At 38.1% G+C, this 23,208-nt stretch overlaps 1 protein-coding gene across 2 annotated transcripts in view; it reads right to left on the reverse strand.

Moving 5' to 3' along the window:
- Positions 1–23,208, reverse strand: part of LOC133633488 (GTP-binding protein 1-like) — a 34,354-nt gene that overhangs the window by 7,664 nt on the left and 3,482 nt on the right. For both annotated transcript variants that reach the window (XM_062026022.1, XM_062026021.1), the window contains 9 exons: positions 18,998–19,109; positions 13,463–13,643; positions 13,200–13,383; positions 12,967–13,131; positions 10,471–10,594; positions 10,286–10,400; positions 4,985–5,129; positions 914–1,096; positions 666–801 (listed from right to left, as the gene is read on the reverse strand). In XM_062026022.1, coding sequence (XP_061882006.1) covers positions 666–801; positions 914–1,096; positions 4,985–5,129; positions 10,286–10,400; positions 10,471–10,594; positions 12,967–13,131; positions 13,200–13,383; positions 13,463–13,643; positions 18,998–19,109 — 1,345 coding nt within the window. The remainder of the gene's footprint in view (positions 1–665; positions 802–913; positions 1,097–4,984; positions 5,130–10,285; positions 10,401–10,470; positions 10,595–12,966; positions 13,132–13,199; positions 13,384–13,462; positions 13,644–18,997; positions 19,110–23,208) is intronic.

The raw sequence follows: 23,208 nt of genomic DNA on the forward strand, positions 1-23,208 counted from the left end.
TTTTATTTTCTTTACAAAAATAATTGTTCCTATTTTAAGAGCTTTTAATAAAATTATTTATTCTCATTTTATTCACTTAATAAACAAAAATTCATTTTGTTCCCCATAAAAGCTAAATAAATTGGCTTTTTATTCTCTTTTTAAAAAGTTATTTTATTCTTTTTAAGAACGAAATTATCGTTACTTTCTTTTCTTTAAAAACAGAAAAACTGTCATTTTATTTTTTTTACAAAAATAATTGTTCCTATTTTAAGAGCTTTTAATAAAATTATTTATTCTCATTTTATTCACTTAATAAACAAAAATTCATTTTGTTCCCCATAAAAGCTAAATAAATTGGCTTTTTATTCTCTTTTTAAAAAGTTATTTTATTCTTTTTAAGAACAAAATTATTGTTACTTTCTTTTCTTTAAAAACAGAATAATTTAGTTTCTAAAGTGAATTCAATAAAAAACAGTATTTGTTTTTATTCTATTCACTCTAAAAACAAAATAATTCTCATTTTATTCCTCATAAAAGCTAAAATTTTTTAAAAATAATGATTTTATATATTTTTTTACAGTATTTGATTCTGTCTATAAACAAAATAATTTGTTGTTATTTAGTTGTACTTGCTAACGTTTGGCTCCCATTGGTCAGAAGGTGTGGAAGGTGTGGGCACTGACCCATGGCCTGGTAGCGCGGGGATATGGTAGTGGGGTGGTGGAGCACCAGAATCTCGGCCTCAAACTCCCAGGTGGCCTGCGGCGCCAGCTTCGGGGAGACCATCACCATTCCTTTCCTTATGTACGAGCGTTTGATCTGAAGCGGCGGGAGGGGGAGGACCACAATTAGAACCTCAACACTGGCTCCTCCCACAATACAAAAGTGACGACGGAGTTGAAAATCATTCCACTCAAGTTCTCCCGCTCACCTTCTTGAGGGCGAAGGACGCCGTCTGTCCGCCGCGCACCTCCTTGACGGACATCCTCTTGCGGTGGATGGACTTGACGGCGATGGAGATGAAGGTGCCCAGAGGGTCGGGCCCCAGGAGCAGCGTGTCGTTGAGACGGATCACCCCTCGTAACGTGGTCCCCGACACCACCGTGCCGACGCCCTGGTGAGACACGTGGGCGACGCGGAGGTCAGGATGTCGCCCCCTGCTTGTTGTAAATAGGAACGGGCTTTCGCTTTTCTACCTTCAAACTCGAGATTGGCGCCGATATTTGGCATTTTAGTGTATATATCTGTATCTACCTTTTTTTTTTTTTTTAACAAATTACATCAGCAGATACAATATATACGTTTATACCACCAATATTTAGTATTCAAAATAAATAAATATTGTAAATTCCGGACTATACGCCGCTAATTTTTTCCTACGCTTTGAACCCTGCGGCTTATATTGTGGATTTTTCTTCGCCGACGGCCACGATGCAAATAGTTTTCAAAAAACACGAGCAACGACATTGAAAAGGTGTGATATTGTTTGTGCCATGGCGCCCTCCTGTGGACGATTTTGCTCACTGCAGGTCAACTACTGTGGACGTTTCATCAGAAAGTGCCTCCTCTGGTTCTTTCTTTCTTTAGTCTATTTCGAACGTGAACACACTTACAGCATAATACATCACACCATTTCATATCATTTCACTTTACATCATGTCCGAAAAGGAGTAGGAAGAAGCAAAGCTCATTTAATCCTACCCCTTTTCCCACTTCAGAGCGTTTACAAATACATACATTTATTTACTGACCTTTTTATAGTAAAATGACATCCGTGAATGAGTAATACAACAGTTTTGTAATATATAATTAAGTCAGTCATTATTAACATACTGAGATGAAGAATATCTTATTTTCAATAAGGTTGAAAGTATTTCTCATAATTCTTCTTCTTCTTTGTACTTTGTAAGCACTATTCATTTGAACAACCTCGATTCCTTTAAGACTTAGTTTACTTAATTACAAAGTAAACACTGTCAATAAATGTATTATTCTGCCCTTGCTACTCGTTTCTAGCATGTGCAGATAGTTAAACGCATGAAGGAACAGAAGCTCCAGAAGTTTTCTTGGGGATTGATGTTCCTTCTTTTGAATTAATTTCCTTCTTTATTTTCTTTTTCATTTAGGATTGTAAGCCTTAACATATAAACATAAAATAAACATTACAAAAGTATAGCGTCCGTTTTGTATTTTACATAAAGTCCATTGTGTATTTTTACATGAATAAAATAGCTATAGTGTTAATACATTCAGACAACTACAAATGTTTACGTGTATAGAAATGAAACATCTACATCAAAAATTGCACAGAATGAATTTGACTCATCACCATTAAACCTGAGGTGTTCAAATTTAGCACTTCATGTATTAAACGAGCTCTGATCGCCCAAATAAGAAGCTTTGGCGGGCCGCCAGTTAAATAAGCATGGTCTACAGTATTTCCTTCTGTTTTAGTGCTTTCGACCGGAAGTACAAGTGCTGATCCGGCTACTAATCCATCCATGGCGAATCTCCATTCATCACTCTAAGCAACATTTGTTAAGTTTTACAATATAACTAAATCAATTCTTACTTACTAAACCGTCCCATGTGTGATGTCCGCAGGAGTGTTTTCATGCATATTTGTACGTGCTATCGTGATGTAATGACGCTAGCGCCGTTAGCATTAGCCAAAATGCGAACACATTTACGAGTCTCTGTGTTAGTATTATCTGCTCGTGCTGCTGGGTGAATGTGAATTCCTGCCGTTTAAAGCTTCGAACCGGAAGTAGAAGTGCTGTTCCGTCTTCCGGCCGTCCATAGCGTTTCTACTTGTATGGATTCTTCATTCATCACTCCAAGCAACGTTTGTAAGTTTTACAATATAACTAAAACGATTCTTACTTACTAAACCGTCCCATGTGTGATGTCTGTGGGAGTGTTTTCATGTACATTAGTACATGCTATTGAAATGTAATGAAGATAGCGTAGTTAGCGTTAGCATATTAGCCAAAGCTAACTACGTTTACGAGTCTCTGCGTTAGTACTATTAACTTACAACAAAAACATTTTTTGTATTGTTTCAGTTTCACTAATTCCTCAGTAAATACACCAAAACGTCACCGTGGAGTTATTACGTTTGTTTAGCTGATTGTAGAGCTAGCTTGCGCAGCTAGCGGGTCCATGACGATGACTTCTGTTTTGTTTGATCAGCCGTTTTACTGCCTTGTTACAGACACCGTTTGGAAACACTTAAAGTATGTAAATAAACATGTATAATTAGTAGGGGTGTAACGGTACACAAAAATGTCGGTTCGGTACGTACCTCGGTTTAGAGGTCACGGTTCGGTTCATTTTCGGTACAGTAAGAAAACAACAAAATATAAATTTTTGGGTTATTTATTTACCAAATGTGAAGTAATGGGAACCTTGGATAGGTCAATAATTCATAATAACATTGATTTTGATTCAATATTATGTTTTGAGCAATGACAGTTTGAAAGAAAAAAAAACAGCTTTGTTTTATTAGTCAACATTGCAACTTTTTCTAAATTACATTTCACCTTTAAGCTTTTTTATTTCAATTTTGTTATGTTTTTGTTTATTTTAATAGTATTTTTAGAATGTGCCGTGGGCCTTTAAAACATTAGCTGTGGGCTGCAAATGGCACACTTTTGACACCCCTGCTATAGATAATAAAAAATGAAATCTGATAAATCTATGGATAAAAAGCATGCATCATAACTCTCTCTCGCTCTCTCTGTCTCTGCCCCTCCCTCACCAATGCTGCTGCGCGCACAATTTGTTTTGTTTTTAACCCCTTCTTAACCCTGAACGTACATTGAAAATACACGCAACCTTAACTCAAAATGCCGGACATTTGAGGCATTTAAGAAACTCCGCCCTGACAGCTCCGCAAAAGAGGACATGTCCGGTGGAAAAGAGGACGTATGGTCAGTCGGACTGCCGATATTATCGCCCGATAAATGCTTTAAAATGTAATATCGGAAATGATCGGTATCGGTTTCAAAAAGTAAAATGTATGACTTTTTAAAACGCCGCTGTGTACACGGACGTAGGGAGAAGTACAGAGCGCCAATAAACCTTAAAGGCACTGCCTTTGCGTGCCGGCCCAGTCACATAATATCTACGGCTTTTCACACACACAAGTGAATGCAAGGCATACTTGGTCAACAGCCATACAGGTCACACTGAGGGTGACCGTATAAACAACTTTAACACTGTTACAAATATGCGCCACACTGTGAACCCACACCAAACAAGAATGACAAACACATTTCGGGAGAACATCCGCACCGTAACACCACATAAACGCAACAGAACAAATACCCAGAACCCCTTGCAGCACTAACTCTTCCGGGACACTACAATATACACACACCCCCAGGGAGTGCATGTCCCAAATTCCAAGCTGCTGTTTTGAGGCATGTTAAAAAAAAAAATAAAGCACTTTGTGACTTCAATAATAAATATGGCAGTGCCATGTTGGCATTTTTTTTTTCCATAACTTGAGTTGATTTATTTTGGAAAACCTTGTTACATTGTTTAATGCATCCAGCGGGGCATCACAACAAAAATGAGGCATAATAATGTGTTAATTCCACGACTGTATATATCGGTATCGGTTGATATTGGAATCGGTAATTAAGAGTTGGACAATATCGGAATATCGGATATCCGCAAAAAAGCCATTATCGGACATCTCTATTTATAATATATTACTGTGTAAATAACTCATTTCACAACTTATATATCTGGTGTGTTTTATATATGGAAACTTTTTTTCTTTCTAAAATTGAGTGGGTGTGGCTTATATACCGGTGCGCTCTATAGTCCGGAAAATACGGTGCTATTCATGTTTAAACAACTTTTACTGCAAATTAATATGGGCTCCAAATATCGTTCATCAGACTCCTTTACTACTAATCATCTGTATCGGCCCTTAAAAACAACAAGACGTATCGGTCGATCTCTAATGTGGACGCCATCTTCCAGTACGTACCGGGACGGAGTACGTGTCGTCTATTTGGAACTCTGCGGGCTCGTCGTCGTTGAAGTTGGTTCTGGAGGAGAGGAGGTTGAGGAACATCTTCAGGAGGTCCATGTTCTCTCCCGTCACGTTTGAAATCTGGAATATGGGACACATCCTGTAGGGCGGAGATGAAAATGATATTACTAGAGAGGTCCGATAATGGCTTTTTTTGCCGATATCCGATATTCCGATATTGTCCAACTCTTAATTACCGATCCCGATATCAACCGATACCGATATATACAGTCATGGAATGAACACATTATTATGCCTAATTTAGTTGTGATGCCCCGCTGGATGCATTAAACAATGTAACAAGGTTTTCCAAAATAAATCAACTCAAAAATGCCAACATAGCACTGCCATATTTATTATTGAAGTCACAAAGTGCATTAGTTTTTTTAACATGCCTCAAAACAGCAGCTTGGAATTTGGGACATGCTCTCCCTGAGAGAGCATGAGGAGGTTGAGGTGGGGGGTAGGGGGTAGCGGGGTGGGGTGTATATTGTAGCGTCCCGGAAGAGTTAATGCTGCAAGGGGTTCTGGGTATTTGTTCTGTTGCGTTTATGTTGTGTTACGGTGCGGATGTTCTCCCGAAATGTGTTTGTCATTCTTGTTTGGTGTGGGTTCACAGTGTGGCGCATATTTGTAACAGTGTTAAAGTTGTTTGTACGTCCACCCTCAGTGTGACCTGTATGGCTGTTGACCAAGTATGCCTTGCATTCACTTGTGTGTGTGAAAAGCCGTAGATATTATGTGACTGGGCCGGCACGCAAAGGCAGCGCCTTTAAGGTTTATTGACACTCTGTACTTCTCCCTACGTCCGTGTACACAGCGGCGTTTTAAAAAGTCATACATTTTACTTTTTGAAACCGATACCGATCATTTCCGATATTACATTTTAAAGCATTTATCGGCCGATAATATCGGCAGTCCGATATTATCGGACATCTCTAGATATTACACGACGGTCGCTTAATAACCACTGTATCGTATTCACACACTTTCACTTGCTACCGGTTGGCCCTCGCAAGGAAACACATTAGAACACACCTGGTCTGCCAGAGCATAAGAAGATGGAGCAGACAGTATATATCGTGAGTGGTGTAAATGCACTTTTTGTAACTATTGAAGTCATGTGACAGGGCAACCTCCGTGGCAATAACTAACAAAAAACATGTCCAGTAAGTCAAAAAGGTAATAATCAGTACTTCCTAGCTTTTGTTTCCTTTTCATGGTTTTATGCATCATGGCCAATTATGCAAATTTGACGATGACATCACTGCCACGCTGACGACTACAACATGTCTAAACTGTTTTAAACAAATAAAATAATATATGAGGCAGAAAACTAAATATTCATGTTTGGATGGAATTACAAGGAGGACACTTTGGGAAACTTTCATGAGGATTTATTCCCGTTTGTCCCTAAAAGGGAAGCAAACACGAGTGCAACATTTTCACTGACTTAAAACACTAAGAAACACTTTTCTTTCTCAAAAAATGTAATTTAATAATTTGAATGATATGAATGTTTTGACTCAGTTTGTTAAAGGCCTACTGAAAGCCACAACTAGCGACCACGTAGTCTGATAGTTTATACATCAATGATGAAATCTTAACATTGCAACACATGCCAATACGGCCGGGTTAACTTATAAAGTGCAATTTTAAATTTCCCGGGGAACTTCCGGTTCAAAACGCCTTTGGAGGATGACGTATGCGCATGACGTCGCGAGGTCAACGGAAGTGTTTGGACCCTATTGGACACAATACACAAAGCTCTGTTTTCATCTCAAAATTCCACAGTATTCTGGACATCTGTGATGCTGAATCTTTTGCAATTTGTTTAATGAACAACGGAGGCTGCAAAGAAGAACGATGTAGGTGGGATCGGTGTATTAGCGGCTGGCTGCAGCAACACAACAAGGAGGACTTTGTTGGATAGCAGACGCTAGCGCCGGCGACCTCACCTTGACTTCCTACGTCTCCGGGCCGCCGACCGCATCGTCGATCGCTGGAACGCGGGTGAGCACGGGTGTTGATGAGGGCTGGCTGGCGTAGGTGGAGCGCTAATGTTTTTATCATAGCTCTGACGAGGTCCCGTTGCTAAGTTAGCGTCGTTAGCAACAGCATTGCTAGGCTTCGACAGGCGGCACAGCATTAACCGTGTATTTACATGTCCAGTGTTTGGTTCGGTGTCTCCTGATAGTAGTATTGTTGATCTGCTGTCTATCCTTCCAGTCAGGGATTTATTTATTTTGTTTCTATCTGCATTCGAGACAGATGCTATCACGTTAGCTCGTGCTAAAGAGCTTCATCGATGTATTGTCGTGGAGATAAAAGTCACTGTGAATGTCCATTTCGCCTTCTCGACTCTCATTTTCAAGAGGATATAGTATCCGAGGTGGTTTAAAATACAAATCCGTGATCCACAATAGAAAAAGGAGAGAGTGTGGAATCCAATGAACCAGCTTGTACCTAAGTTACGGTCAGAGCGAAAAAAGGTATCTCTTAACTGCATTCTAGTCCGTCACTCTAACGTTCCTCATCCACGAATCTTTCATCCTCGCTCAAATTAATGGGGTAATCGTCGCTTTCTCGCTCCGAATATCTCTCGCTCCATTGTAAACAACGGGGAATTGTGAGCAGCACTACCGCTTGTGACGTCACGCTACTTCCGGTAGGGGCAAGGTTTTTTTTTATCAGCGAGCAAAAGTTGCAAACTTTATCGTCGATTTTCTCTACTAAATCCTTTCAGCAAAAATATGGCAATATCGCAAAATGATCAAGTATGACACATAGAATGGATCTGCTATTCCCGTTTAAATTTTAAAAAATCATTTCAGTAGGCCTTTAAATGAATGATTACTGTCATCTCTCCTGTACACATTTAAACATTTAACATTTATCACTGAACTATTTTAGCTATATCACAATATCGTATTGTATCCTGCCTTAAGTATCGGAATACATATTGTATCATGATGTGTATAGTACCATGATACGAGACGCGTATTGTATCGTGATACATACTGTATCGCTATACGTATAGTATCAGGATACGCATTGCACCGTGATACGTATTGTATCGTGATACGTACAGTATCTTATTGTATTGTAATACGTACAGTATCGTATTGTACTGTGATACATATTGTATCGTGATGCGTATTGTACTGTGATACATATTGTATCGTGATGCGTATTGTACTGTGATACATATGTATTGTATCATGATGCGTATTGTATTACGGTACGTATAGTATCGTGATGCGTATTGTACTGTGATACTTATGTACTGTATCGTGGTGCATACTGAATCATGATACGTGCTGTATTGTGATACGTCGTGTATCATATTGCGATGCGTACTGTATGATGCGTACTGTTTCACGACGCGTATTGTGTAGTGATACATACACTTTATATCGTGATGTGTATTGTATTGTGATACGTACTGAATCTTATTGCGCAATGTATCGTGATGCGCACTGAATCGTGATACGCACTGCATCGTGATACGGATTGTATCGTATGATGCATATTGTATTGTGATACATATGTATTGTATCATGATGCGTACTGTATTACGGTACGTATAGTATCGTGATGCGTATTGTATTGTGATACATATGTACTGTATCCTGATGCGTATTGTACTGTGATACATATGTACTTTATCGTGGTGCATACTGAATCGCGATACGTACTGTACTGTGATACGTGGTGTATCATATAGCGATGCGTACTGTATCGTGATATGTACTGTATTGTGATACGTGGTGTATCATATTGCGATACATACTGTATTGTGCTACGTAGTGTATCATATTGCGATGCGCCCTGTATCGTGATGCGTACTGTTTCACAACGCATACTGTGTAGTGATACATACACATTATATCGTGATGCGTATTGTATTGTGATATGTACTGAATCTTAATGTGTAATGTATCGTGATGCGCACTGAATCGTAATGCGCATTGTATCGTGATACGCATTGCATCGTGATACGGATTGTATCGTATTAAATCGCAATGCATGTTGTATCGCAATGCATATTGTATCGCAATGCATATTGTATCGCGTTGCGTACTGTATCCTGAGGGGTATCGTATCGTAATGCGTACTGTATCGTCATGCGTATTGTATTGTGATGCATATTGTATCGCGATGCGTACTGTATCGTGAGGGGTACTATATCGCGATGCATACTATATCGTGATGCGTATTGTATGGAGATGCGTACTGTATCATGAGGAGTACTGTATCGTAATGCGTGCTGTGTCGTGATGCGTATTGTATTGTGATGCATATTGTATCGTGATGCGTACTGTATCGCGATGCGTACTGTATCGCGAGGGGTACTGTATCGCGAGGGGTACTGTATCGCAATGCGTACTGTATCGTGATGCGTACTGTATCGTGATGCGTACTGTATCGTGATGCGTATTGTATCACCATGCGTACTGTATCCTGGAGGGTACTGTATCGTAATGCGTACTGTATCGTGATACGCACTGAATTGTAATGCGCACTGAATCGTAATGCGCATTGTATTGTGACGCGTATTGTATCGCGATGCATATTGTATCGCGATGCATATTGTATTATGAGGGGTACTGTATCGTAATGCGTACTGTATTGTGATGCATATTGTATCGCAATGCGTATTGTATTGCGATGCATATTGTAATATGCGGGGTACTGTATCGTAATGCGTACTGTATTGTGATGCATATTGTATCGCAATGCGTATTGTATCGCGATGTGTACTGTATCGCGATACGTACTGTATCGAGATGCGTACTGTATCTTGAGGGGTACAGTATCGTGAGGGGTACAGTATCGTGAGGGGTACTGTATCGTGATGCATATTGTATTATGAGGGGTACTGTATCATAATGCGTACTGTATTGTGATGCATATTATATCGCAATGCGTACTGTATCGGGATGCGTACTGTATCGCGATGCGTATTGTATCGTGATGCGTACTGTATCGAGATGCGTACTGTATCGTGAGGGGTACTGTATTGTAATGCGTACTGTATCATGATGCATATTGTATCGCAATGTGTATTGTATCGCGATGCGTACTGTATCATGATACATATTGCATCGTGATGCGGATCATATTGTCATACATATTGCATCATGATATGTATTGTATGGTGATACTTATTGCCAAGGCTCAGCTAATGCTAATTACTGGGCTAACCTGACAGAACGCAACAGAAAGAGTTTCCACAACAAAGCGCCCTCTCACCTCTCCGAGCTGAAGTTGGACGCCGTGACGATGACGTCGTCTTTGTTCTGCACCAAGACTGGTATTTTCCTGCAGCCCGGAGACTTCAACAACCTCTGTAGTAACTTGAGGGTTTCTGGGGAGAGGAGAAAGAAACACTTCAGGTGTGTCGGACGACGCAGGACGAGGTGTGGCGTGACGAGCACCTTGCAGGACGTTGACGGGACACATGTCTATCTTGGTGACCACCACAAACACCGGGACGTTCAGAGCCAGAGCAAGACCCAGGTGCTCTTTGGTCATGCCCACAATGCCCGCGTTACTGCCAACCTGGTAATAAAACAATGATTTTGTTTTTATGAGAAGAAATAAGTGATTTTGGTTTAAAGACAGTTATTCTGTTTTTAAAGAGAATAAAATGAAATCAATTATTTAGTTTTTTACGGAAAAGTAAATGAGAACAAATTGTTTAGTTTATAATGAAAATAAAATCATGTATTTTGTTTTTAAAGACAATAAAATGAGAACAATTATTCTGTTTTGATAGTGAATACAATGAAATCAGTTGTTCTATTTTTAAGGAGAAAAAAAAGAAAAGTATTCTGTTTTTAAGGAGAATACATTGAGAATTTTTTTTTTTTTTAAAGGGAATAAAATGAGGCAATTATTCTGTTTTAAAGAGAATAAAATCAAAACAATCCTTTAGTTTTTACAGAAAATTAAAGGAAATTAAATCAAATGGTTTAGTTTATCATAAGAATAAAATAATTGATTTTGATTTTAAAGAGTATAAATATTTTTTGTTGTTTTTAAAGTCAATAAAATGAAAACAGTTATTCTGTTTTAAAGAGAATAAAATGAAAACAATTATTCAGTTTTTAAAGTGAATAAAAAGTTATTTCGTTTTTTAAAGAAAACGTAATTAAATTAACAAATGATGTAGTTTATAATCAAAATAAAATAATTTATTTTTATTTTAAAGAGAATACATTAATTTAGTCTGTTTTTAAAGAGATAACATGAAAATAGTTATTTTGTTTTAATGAGAATAAAATGAGAACAATTATTCTGTTTTAAAGACAATAAAATGAAAACAATCCTTTAGTTTTTACAGAAAATTAAAGGAAATTAAATCAAATTGTTTAGTTTATCATAAGAATAAAATAATTGATTTTGATTGTAAAGAGTATAAAATATTTTTGTTTTTGTTTTTAAAGTGAATAAAATGAAAACAATTATTACGTTTTTAAAGTGAATAAAATAAGTTATTTTGGTTTTACAGAAAATGTAATTAAATTAATAAATGATTTAGTTTATAATTAAAATAAAATAATTGATTTTGATTTTAAAGAGAATAAATTGATTTAGTCTGTTTTTAAAGAGATAACATGAAAATAGTTATTTTGTTTTAATGAGAATAAAATGAGAACAATTATTCTGTTTTTACAGAAAATCTAATCTAAATTTACTAATTATTTAGTTTATAATTAAAATAAAGTAATACATTTTTATTTTAAAGAGGATAAAATAATGTAGTCTGTTTTAAAGAGAATAATATGAAAAAAGTTATGGTTTTAAAGAGAAAATGAGAACAATTATTCTGTTTTAAAGAGAATAAAATGAAAACAATCCTTTAGTTTTTACAGAAAATTAATGGAAATGAGCTGAGATAGGCTCCAGCGACCCCGAAAGGGACAAGCGGTAAAAAATGGATGGATGGATGGAAATCAAATTGTTTAGTTTATCATAAGAATAAAATAATTGATTTAGATTTTAAAGAGTATAAAATATTTTTTGATTTTTAAAGTGAATTAAATGAAAACAGTTATTCTGTTTTAAAGAGAATAACATTAAAACAATTATTCAGTTTTTTAAAGTGAATAAAAGAACAGTTATTTTGTTTTTACAGAAAATGTAATTAAATTAACAAATTATTTAATTTATAACTAAAATGAAATAAATGATTTTGATTTTAAAGAGAATAAAATTATTTAGTCTGTTTTTAAAAAGATAACATGAAAATGGTTATTTTGTTTTAATGAGAATAAAATGAGAACAAAATCTAATCTAAATTAACTAATTATTTAGTTTATAATTAAAATAAAGTAATTATTTTTTATTTTAAAGAGGATAAAATAATGTAGTCTGTTTTAAAGAGAATAATATGAAAAAAGTTGTGGTTTTAAAGAGAAAATGAGAACAATTATTCTGTTTTTAAAGTGAATACAATTGAAACAATGTTTTTCATTTGAGAGAAAATCAAATTGATTTTGCTCTTAAAGAGAATAAAATCAAATACATTTAAATTTAAAAAAATATTTATTTAGCTTTTATAAGGAATACAATTGTTTTCAAAGTGCATGAAATGAGAAAAATAATTTGTTTTAAAAGTGAATAAAATGAGAAAATATTTATTTAAAGTACTGTATATAAAATGAGAATAGAACAATATGTATTTTGTTTTTAAAGAGGATACAATGAGAATAAATCATTTATATTGATTTTAAAGGGAATACAATTAGAACAATTATTGAGAGTGAATACAATGAGTTAAAACTATCAGTGAGATTGTAAAGAGGACAACATGTATTACTAATGAATTCAATCAAACAATTTTTTAGTGATTAGAGCGAATGTACTGATTTCCAACAATGACTTGGTAAAGAGAATACAAGGACAAGAATGATTGGAGGGGGTCTGACCATCAGCATGCAGAAGTCTGGCAGGTGTCCGGTCATGCCAAACACGGTGGTCTTCAGGTACTTCTCGTGTCCCGCCAGGTCGATGAAGGTGATCACCTTGGAGGACTTCTCACAGATCTTGGTCCAGTCCAGGCCTCCGCCGTGACTGTCGGGCTTGTTGACTACCTGGAGAAACGACGACGATGACGAGGATGAAGACGGAAGCAGGTGACTTCCTGTGAGGTGCTGCCCACCTGCCCCTCGTGGTCAAAACCCAGGATGTCGTTTCCCACGCTGCTGGTCCTGCCGCTCTCCATCTCGTGTTTGTGCCTGAAGAGCTTCTGGCGGGCGAAGCCTCGGCCGTTGTCCAGCTCGCCGTGGGTCAGAACGCCCAGCAGGGTGCTCTTGCCGGCGTCCACGTTGCCGACCACCGCCACCCTGGAGCAAAAACACAGAAGAATAAATCATAGTAGGCAGGGGATGAAGTCTTCTGATCCCTAAGTGTCACGAGGCGTACCTGACCTCCAGGAAGTCCTGCTCGCCCACCCGCCGGCGGATGAGGTAGTCGCAGATCTTTCCGCCCGCCTCCGTCCTCTCTCTCAGCAGGATGAGGTCGGCTTCGATCTGCTCGCACAGCGACCTCACCGTGGCGATGGACGCCTCCATGTCCGTGTCGTTCAGACCGTAGTCGCCGCCGTCTGAACACATACATAGAGATCAGCACTTTGAACGGCTGCCATCGTCCTGCGAAGTTTTCGACACGCCAAAGCAATGCTTATTAACCCAATCAGCAGATGCCCTGCGGTCACAGTTCCAAACAGATAGATGCCTTCCACGTCTGCTCTTAAAGGCCTACTGAAAGCCACTACTACCGACCACGCAGTCTGATAGTTTATATATCAATGATGAAATCTTAACATTATAACACATGCCAATACGGCCGGGTTAACTTATAAAGTGACATTTTAAATTTGCCGCTAAACTTCCGGTTCGAAACGCCTCTGAGGATGACGTATGCGCGTGACGTAGCCCGGCGAACACGGGTATGCCTTCCACATTGAAGCCAATACGAAAAAGCTCTGTTTTCATTTCATAATTCCACAGTATTCTGGACATCTGTGTTCGTGAATCTGTTTCAATCATGTTCATTGCATTATGGAGAAGGAAGCCGAGCAAGCAAAGAAGAAAGTTGTCGGTGCGAAATGGACGTATTTTTCGAACGTAGTCAGCCACAACAGTACACAGCCGGCGCTTCTTTGTTTACATTCCCGAAAGATGCAATCAAGATGGAAGAACTCGGATAACAGAGACTCTAACCAGGAGGACTTTTGACTTGGATACACAGACGCCTGTAGAGAACTGGGACAACACAGACTCTTACCAGGATTACTTTGATTTGGATGACAAAGACGCAGACGTGCTACTGTGAGTATGCAGCTTTGGCTTTTTTTTGCGTATGTACGTAACTTTTTAAAAATATATAAGCTTTATGAACCTTGGGTTAGGTGAACGGTCTTTTGGGCTGAGTGATTGTGTGTGTTGATCAGGTGTTTGAATTGTAATGGCGTGTTCTATGGAGCTAGGAGCTAGCAGAGGAGCTAGGAGCTAGCATAACACGTACCGTACCGTACGTGCGCGTCACGTACGTAACTTTTTAAAAATATATAAGCTTTATGAACCTTGGATTAGGTGAACGGTCTTTTGGGCTGAGTGATTGTGTGTGTTGATCAGGTGTTTGAATTGTATTGGCGTGTTCTATGGAGCTAGGAGCTAGCAGAGGAGCTAGGAGCTAGCATAACAAACACGCAGGTGTTATTATGCAGGATTAATTTGTGGCATATTAAATATAAGCCTGGTTGTGTTGTGGCTAATAGAGTATATATATGTCTTGTGTTTATTTACTGTTGTAGTCATTCCCAGCTGAATATCAGGTCACCCCCGGCTCTCACAGCATCTTCCCTATCTGAATAGCTTCAACTCCCCACTAGTCCTTCACTTGCACTTTACTCATCCACAAATCTTTCATCCTCGCTCAAATTAATGGGGAAATTGTCGCTTTCTCGGTCCGAATTTCTCTCACTTCATGCGGCCATCATTGTAAACAATAGGGAACTTTGCGTATATGTTCAACTGACTATGTCACGCTACTTCCGGTAGGGGCAAGCCTTTTTTTTATCAGATACCAAAAGTTGCAATCTTTATCGTCGTTGTTCTATACTAAATCCTTTCAGCAAAAATATGGCAATATCGCGAAATGATCAAGTATGACACATAGAATAGATCTGCTATCCCCGTTTAAATAAAAAAAATTCATTTCAGTAGGCCTTTAAAAGTATGGACAAGACAAAGAGGCAAGCGGGGACCAACAGGGAGGGGAGAGGAATGCGACCGCCTTCACCATGTGCCAAAAAGTAAGTGTTATAGATTTATTTGTAAATTTCAACAGATTGTTTGATTTGAAAGAATCTACTCAATGGTCAAATATTATTGAACGGAACAGAATATTACTGCCACACAAATGTTAACTTTGAAAAAAAGATGACTAACTCTTGTAATGTTTGGAAGTCATCATTCGGCCTTAGGACATTTCACACTTTGGAAACTATTTTTATTTATTGATTTTTTGGTTGAAATTGTATTTAATTTTGCTTTCTTCCTTAAATGTAATTTTATATTACTTTATTTGCATTTATTTATTATTTATTTACTGAATTTTTTTATTTAATACAATTTTATTTTTAATATTATTTTAGGTTTATTTATTTATTAAAAATATTTATTTATTCATTGTTATTATTAAAAGTATTTTTTTATATAATGTATTTGTTTTATATTTTTAAAATATTTTATTTCCATAGACTTAATTTATTAAATTATATATATGTTTTTTTTACTTCAATGTATTTATTTATTTTACTGCATTATATATATATATATATATATATATATATATATATATATATATATATATATATATATATACACACTACTGTTCAAAAGTTTGGGGTCACCCAAACAATTTTGTGGAATAGCCTTCATTTCTAAGAACAAGAATAGACTGTCGAGTTTCAGATGAAAGTTCTCTTTTTCTGGCCATTTTGAGCGTTTAATTGACCCCACAAATGTGATGCTCCAGAAACTCAATCTGCTCAAAGGAAGGTCAGTTTTGTAGCTTCTGTAACGAGCTAAACTGTTTTCACATGTGTGAACATGATTGCACAAGGGTTTTCTAATCATCAATTAGCCTTCTGAGCCAATGAGCAAACACATTGTACCATTAGAACACTGGAGTGATAGTTGCTGGAAATGGGCCTCTATACACTTATGTAGATATTGCACCAAAAACCAGACATATTCAGCTAGAATAGTCATTTACCACATTAGCAATGTATAGAGTGTATTTCTTTAAAGTTAAGACTAGTTTAAAGTTATCTTCATTGAAAAGTACAGTGCTTTTCCTTCAAAAATAAGGACATTTCAATGTGACCCCAAACTTTTGAACGGTAGTGTACATATTATATATATATATACATATATATATACGTATATATATATGTATATATATATATATATATACACACACACACACATGGGGCATTCTACTAAATTAATGCAACGTACTGTGACTTAACCAAAAAAGGGTTTAACAAAACAATTAAGTATTCAGACATGGATTTTTACTGAGATTCTATTATGATCTGTTTAAACCCAGGGCTTTAATTGAGATAATGACACGATAAATTTATATTTGATAACTTTTTATTTAGTAATAGCTGTCCCCAATCGTGACCTCTAAATTTCTAATTATAAAAATACAACTTAAAACATTTTTTTGATTTGTTTCCATGGTATAACTTAAAAGATTGTTATGATTTAAATAAAACAGAGGTTTACATACATAGATGTATTGTTGATTTAATTTTCAAATGAAAAAAACTGTGCTAAAAATAAATAATCAGATCGGTGTTGTGTAGCTGCTAGCTCCTAATGGCCTGTAGCCTAGCATGTGTACGAGGGCTGCAACGATTAATCGATTAGATTTAAATCTTTTTGCTTTGATTAATCGTTTAATGAGTGTAACTAATACAAATTGATCAAATCCGAACTGCATTAAAGAAGGACAACAAGTTAAATAAAAAGTCAAAGATGGTAAAAAATGATAAATGGGAGGTAAATAGAAGGGAAAATGAAATAAATAAAAAGTAAATGGCAGGTAAAATGAGATACATAAAAGGTAAAAAAGTAAATTGAAGTTCATTTAAAGGTAAAGCAAAGTAAAATAGGTTAAATAGAATAAATAAATGGTTAAAAAATAAGGCAAATCAAGGTTAAAGAAGATAACTAGAAGGTAAAATAAATTATTGAAGGTTATGGCAAGCAGAGAAATCTTTGTTCAACTGTTTTCCCTAAAATATAAGGTGTGTTTTGTTTGAATACTCGATCAATCGAACAAATTAACCATTATATTACTCGATTACTAAAATAATCGACAGCCACATCCCTAATGTTTACCTTTTGTGAATGACTGAAACCGAAGAAAAGAGCACCATTGTGTGTTTATTGGAGGACGTTTAGATGTCAACTGGCTGTCCAGCTTTGCACAAGTAAACAGGGCTGCTTGTATCGCACATGATATCACATATTTTGCATGCAAGCACATACTTGTTTTGCTTAAATCAGACCTATGGCAATGTTGGATCGGGACACTTCTACTTTTGATATTGTTAAAATAAGGGCAACATGTTACAAAGACCAACAGGAGCATAACCCTGACATCTGTGCAATATTTTCTTGTATTAATACGTCTATCTCAGGGGTCGGCAACCTTTACCACTCAAAGAGCCATTTTGGCAAGTTTCAGAAATTAAAGAAAATAATGGGAGCCACAAAAAAAAATTTAAAATGAAAAACACCGCATACAAAGCTTAAATGCTTTGTACTATGTTAACCAGGGGTCTCAGACACACGCACCGGCACGCACTTTAATGTGGAAATTTGATGTTAGTGCGGCCCGCGAGTTTTGAATGAATGGCGCTTGATCGCGTCATACTTGCCAATCCTCTCATTTTTTCCGGGAGACTCCCGAATATCAGGGCGTGATGACACTGCTTTTGGCGCCCTCTACAGCCTGCCCAAACAGTGTACCTGCTCGACCACATGTAGAATGCAGTTTCAGCTTGCTCACGTGACAGCAAGGCGTACTAGCTCAGCAGCCACACAGCTTACACTGACGGTATAGCCGTATAAAACAACTTTAACACTGTTATGTTACAAATATGCGCCACACTTTGAACCCACACCAAAAAAGAATGACAAACACATTTCTGGAGAACATCTGCACTGTAACACAACATAAACACAACACAACCAATACCCAGAATCCCATGCAGCCCTAACTCTTCCGCTCAACCAACGCACGGGGGGGGTGATGTGTGGGGGATTTGGTGGTAGCGGGGTGTATAATCTAGACCGGAAGAGTTAGGGCTGCATGGGATTCTGGGTATTGGTTGTGTTGTGTTTATGTTGTGTTACGGTGGGATGTTCTCCAGAAATGTGTTTTTCATTCTTTTTTGGTGTGGGTTCACAGTGTGGCGCATATTTGTAACGTAACAGTGTTAAAGTTGTTTGATACGGCTACCGTCAGTGTAAGCTGTGTGGCTGATGACTAAGTATGCTTTGCTGTCTCCTATGTGTGCAAGTAAAAGCTACATTCAACATGTGGCCGGGCTGGCACGCTGTTTGTAAATGCTGTAGAGAACAATTACTACAGTGCAATCAGGGCACTCCCTTAATTTAGTAATTAGAGTGAAAATAGGATTATATTATTCCTGGGAGTTATCTAGGAGAGGCACTGAGATCCATAAGAATCCTGGGAAAATCGGGGGGGTCGGTAAGTATGCAGCTGAGCCGCATCAGAGTGGTCAAAGAGCAGCATGCGGCTCCGGAGCCGCGGGTTGCCGACCCCTGGTCTATCTATATTGGATCAGGGCACCCGTGTGATTGGCTCAGACAACACACAACATTGGATGGTTAGCTCAAAGCTCTTTCCTACCTGAGCCCATTCCGACCACATAGATGGTTTCTCCGCAGCCCTCGTCTAGTCGCTCCCGTAGGTGTCGCATCAGGCCGTCGTACTGTTCCCCCGTAGGACTCACCAGGAGCAGCTGCGTGGACGAATATGAGGTTTGGATCAGCGGTGTGGATTATTCTAAACCAGTCCCGAGTCCCATCCCAGGCAGGGGCACCAAACAAAACATGGCTAATGGTAACGCAAATGAGAGAAAAGTGTCGTCAGTGGTTTGGTTTTGCGGCAACAGGCGTGGAAGAAATGACTAGACGCTGCAAAGTTTGTTTCAAAAATGTAGCAACACAACAAACTAAATCCAACAACTGAAATGCAACTCTTTACAAAGCCAGCAAGAAAAAAAAAAAAAACTCCAGCTAAAACGCAGATTACCGCGGGGGAATTTACACAGTTGGCATGTATGATAAGAAAGAAGCACAGTGGAAAACGAGAGCTAAAGCGGTCGCTCTGCACGTCGCTAATACAGCGGAAAAGCCTGCTTTTATCCACCCGTTAAAACTAGGGAAACCTCTCAATGCTACATTTGTATTTACACAAGTATTTTATTCAAGACAGAATATTTAAGTGTGTACTCGATGCATCTCAAAGGTTGGAGTTGATTTAGACTTAGACAAACTTTATTGACAGTAGCTCAGCTACAAAGGATGGAAAGGATAATACAGGTATAAAGTAGACTAAAAATGTACCATAGTAGCAATATAAAATCTAACATATGTAATATCCATCCATTTTCTACCGCTTATCCCTTTCGGGGTAACGGGGGGGTGCTGGAGCCTATCTCAGCTACAATCGGGCGGAAGGCGGTTTACACCCTGGACAAGTCGCCACCTCATCGCAGGGCCAACACAGATAGACAGACAACATTCACACACTATATGTCCATTTAGTGTTGCCAATCAACCTATCCCCAGGTGCATGTCTTTATACTGATATATTATATTATATTTATACATAATATATACAATATATAACAAATATATCACATTTATTTGCATGCTACATATATATGCTACATTTTTGTTTACAGACAGAAGTTTAACTTTCAATATGAAGCTCTATATTAAATAATATATGAGATTTCCAGTTCATTGTATCATCTTTTATTACACCCAAAATCAAATAAAAGTGAAACTTGTTATGAATTTGTGTTCATTGGTTTTGATTAACCTCTTAAGGCCCAAGCTGTTTGTTTACATGTTTTCTTTTTTATTTCTCTTTGCTATTTGGGCTTATTGGACCCTAATTAGAATAAAAACTAAGAATCATCTTTTGATATGATGTACTTAGTCCATAAGTACACAAACGTGTACTTCATGTTTAGTGACATGCTAATTCTTATTTTTACACTTTTTTCCCCCAAATTTCATTGTATGTTATACTCTTCTGACACCACCAGATGGCAGTATAAGTGTTCACATAAGCGGCCATAAGACCCCAATTCAGTAGTGTAGACAATTTTAGAAATAAGAGCTAAAAGGTGCTGTCCACGCATGTGGCCACTCAGGCCTTTAGAGGTTAAAAAGTAGGGGGAAAAATTGGAAAAATCCAATAGAAATTTTCACTTACAAAAAAATCGTAAATAGAATTTTTGTGAAAAAAAATCTAATATTTTTTATTCCATATCCCTCGGATCTTCATCAACGGCACAGCAGTGGAGATGGTAAGCAGCACCAAGTTCCTGGGGGTGCAGGAAACGGACAATATGACCTGGTCCCGACTCCCTACACACTTGTAAAAAGAGCTCAGCAGCGCATGCTCTTTTTGCATCGGATGAAAAGAGCACAGCTCCCTCCCCCCCATTTTCACCACATTCTACAGAGGCACTATAGAGAGCCAACTGACCAACTGCATCTCCATCTGGACTGGAGCCTGCAGTGCCTCAGACTGGAAGTCTCTGCAGAGTGGTGAGGACGGCGGGAAAAGATCACCGGGACTCCTCTTCCTCCTATCCAGGAGATCGCAAAAAGCCGCTGCCTGACCAGGGCTCAGAAAATCTGCAGGGACTCCTCCCACCCCCACCAAGGACTGTTTTCACTGCCGGACTCTAGAAAGAGGTTCCGCAGCCTCCGTAGCAGAACCTCCAGGTTCTGTAACAGCTTCTTCCCTCAGGCCGTAAGACTCTTGAACGCATTATAATAATCCCCTCAATTCCCCCCAAAAACGGATCAACTCGCTGTAGACAATATAACATACATCCATAAACATGGATGCACATGCAAAAGTGCAATATATTTATCTGTACAGTAACCTATTTATTTATTTATATATGCACCTTATTGCTTTTTTTTAATCCTGCACTACAATGAGCTAATTCAACAAAATGATGTTCTTGTCTGTACTGTAAAGTTCAAATTTGAATGACAATAAAAGGAAGTCCAAGTCTGAATCTCTAGGTATAGTACAGCAGTGTTTTTCAACCGCTCTGCGATATTGTCTGGTGTGCCGTGGGAAATTATGCAACTTCACCTAATTGGTCCCAAAAATATTTTTTTGCAAATCAATAATTAGAATCTGCAAATACTGTGCCGTTCCTTAGTGTCCGTGCTGTGTAGAACTCGGCTGTAGAACTGTGATCCCAATATACAGACCACAGCGTGCAGGTAAAAAAGGTATGTAGCGCTTAAGCCAAAAATGAACCACAGGGAAAGAAAAAGGCAACAAAGCATAGGGATGGCTATGTAAAACTAGATTACAAAGTAAACAGAAACAGAATGCTGGACGACAGCAAAAACTTACGGCGTCCACAAAGTACATCCGTACATGACATGGCAAGCAACAATGTCCGCACAAAGAAGAATAGCAACAACTTCAATAGCCTTGCTTGCTAACACAAAGCAGGTGCGGGGAATAGCGCTCAAAAGGAAGACATGAAACTGTTACAGGAAAACACCAAAATAACATCGCAAGATAAGAACTTAAAGCACTACACACAGGAAAACACCAACAAACTCAAAATAAGGCACGGCGGAGGACCTGGTGGAGTTTCATTTTTTAACATTTTCTGCTTGTGGTGTGCCTCTGGATTTTTAAATGGGGGAAAAAAAATGTGCCTTGCCCAATGTTCCCTCTAAGGTGCACACCTGTGCAATTGCGCACTGCTCAAGCGTCCTCTGCGCACGGCAAATTTATGCCACGCACAAAATCAAATTAAAAAAAAAGCGCATAACACATTTCCACACGACACGGACACGACAGAGAAAACAGTTTTCGTCATCATTGTTCAAATATTGTAACGTCTGTCGAGACGCTTTGAGGACATGAATTCCATCCATCACTTTACTGAGCAAAACTCTTTATTGTCGGCCATAAACACATCACCAAAACATTAGTAAAAAAAATGATATCTAGCAAAAGTGGTCATTTTCTGCAGTACAAACCAGACCAAAAGCAACTTTGTTATATCAACAGCAGCCGCTCGCTCTTTCTCACTTGCGCCAACACATGCACATATGGCACTTAGCCAGTGATGCGTTTACAGCCACACAAAAAGTCGGACAACTCCAACACCACACATAAAGTGTCATTCCAGGTCGTTACACTATGATTTACCAATCGAATGTGTGCTTATTCTAGTGTCATTTATTAGGAATCTTAATTTATGAATATTAATCATGAAATGCTGTTAGTATATTAAATAAATACTAATAAAAATATATTTTTTACAAACAGGAAGTTGCAGGAATGTACACATAATCCCCTGCTTACATCTCATTGTGCAACATGTGAATGTTTTAATGCAGGGGTGCTCATTATGTCGATCGCGATCTACCGGTAGATCGCGGAGGTTGTGTCAGTCGTTCGCCAGCCAGGCATTAAAAAAATAGTCCTAAAAATGAGCGATCATAAATCTTCACTATGACGTCACTTTCGTCACTTGATTGACATTCACGGCACCCGAGGGTCTTCTGAGATGACGCTGGCTGCTGCCAGCTCATTATTAAGAAAAAATTACAAACAGGAAGGCGAGAAACACTTTTTATTTCAACAGACTCTGGCGCCGTACCTGTCGTCAAAACTCCAAAGACCGACTGCACAGTTCCTGCCTTCACAATAAAAGCTCTGCTTCATCCTGCCTGCGCTAAGAGTCTCAGAAAGCTGGTGGGCACAAGCTAGCAAGCTACGGAGTTTGCCGCCAATGTATTTCTTGTAAAGTGTATACAAAGGAGTATGGAAGCTGG

Source organism: Entelurus aequoreus, linkage group LG18 (assembly GCF_033978785.1).
Source record: "Entelurus aequoreus isolate RoL-2023_Sb linkage group LG18, RoL_Eaeq_v1.1, whole genome shotgun sequence".
NCBI classification, from domain to species: Eukaryota; Metazoa; Chordata; class Actinopteri; order Syngnathiformes; family Syngnathidae; genus Entelurus; species Entelurus aequoreus.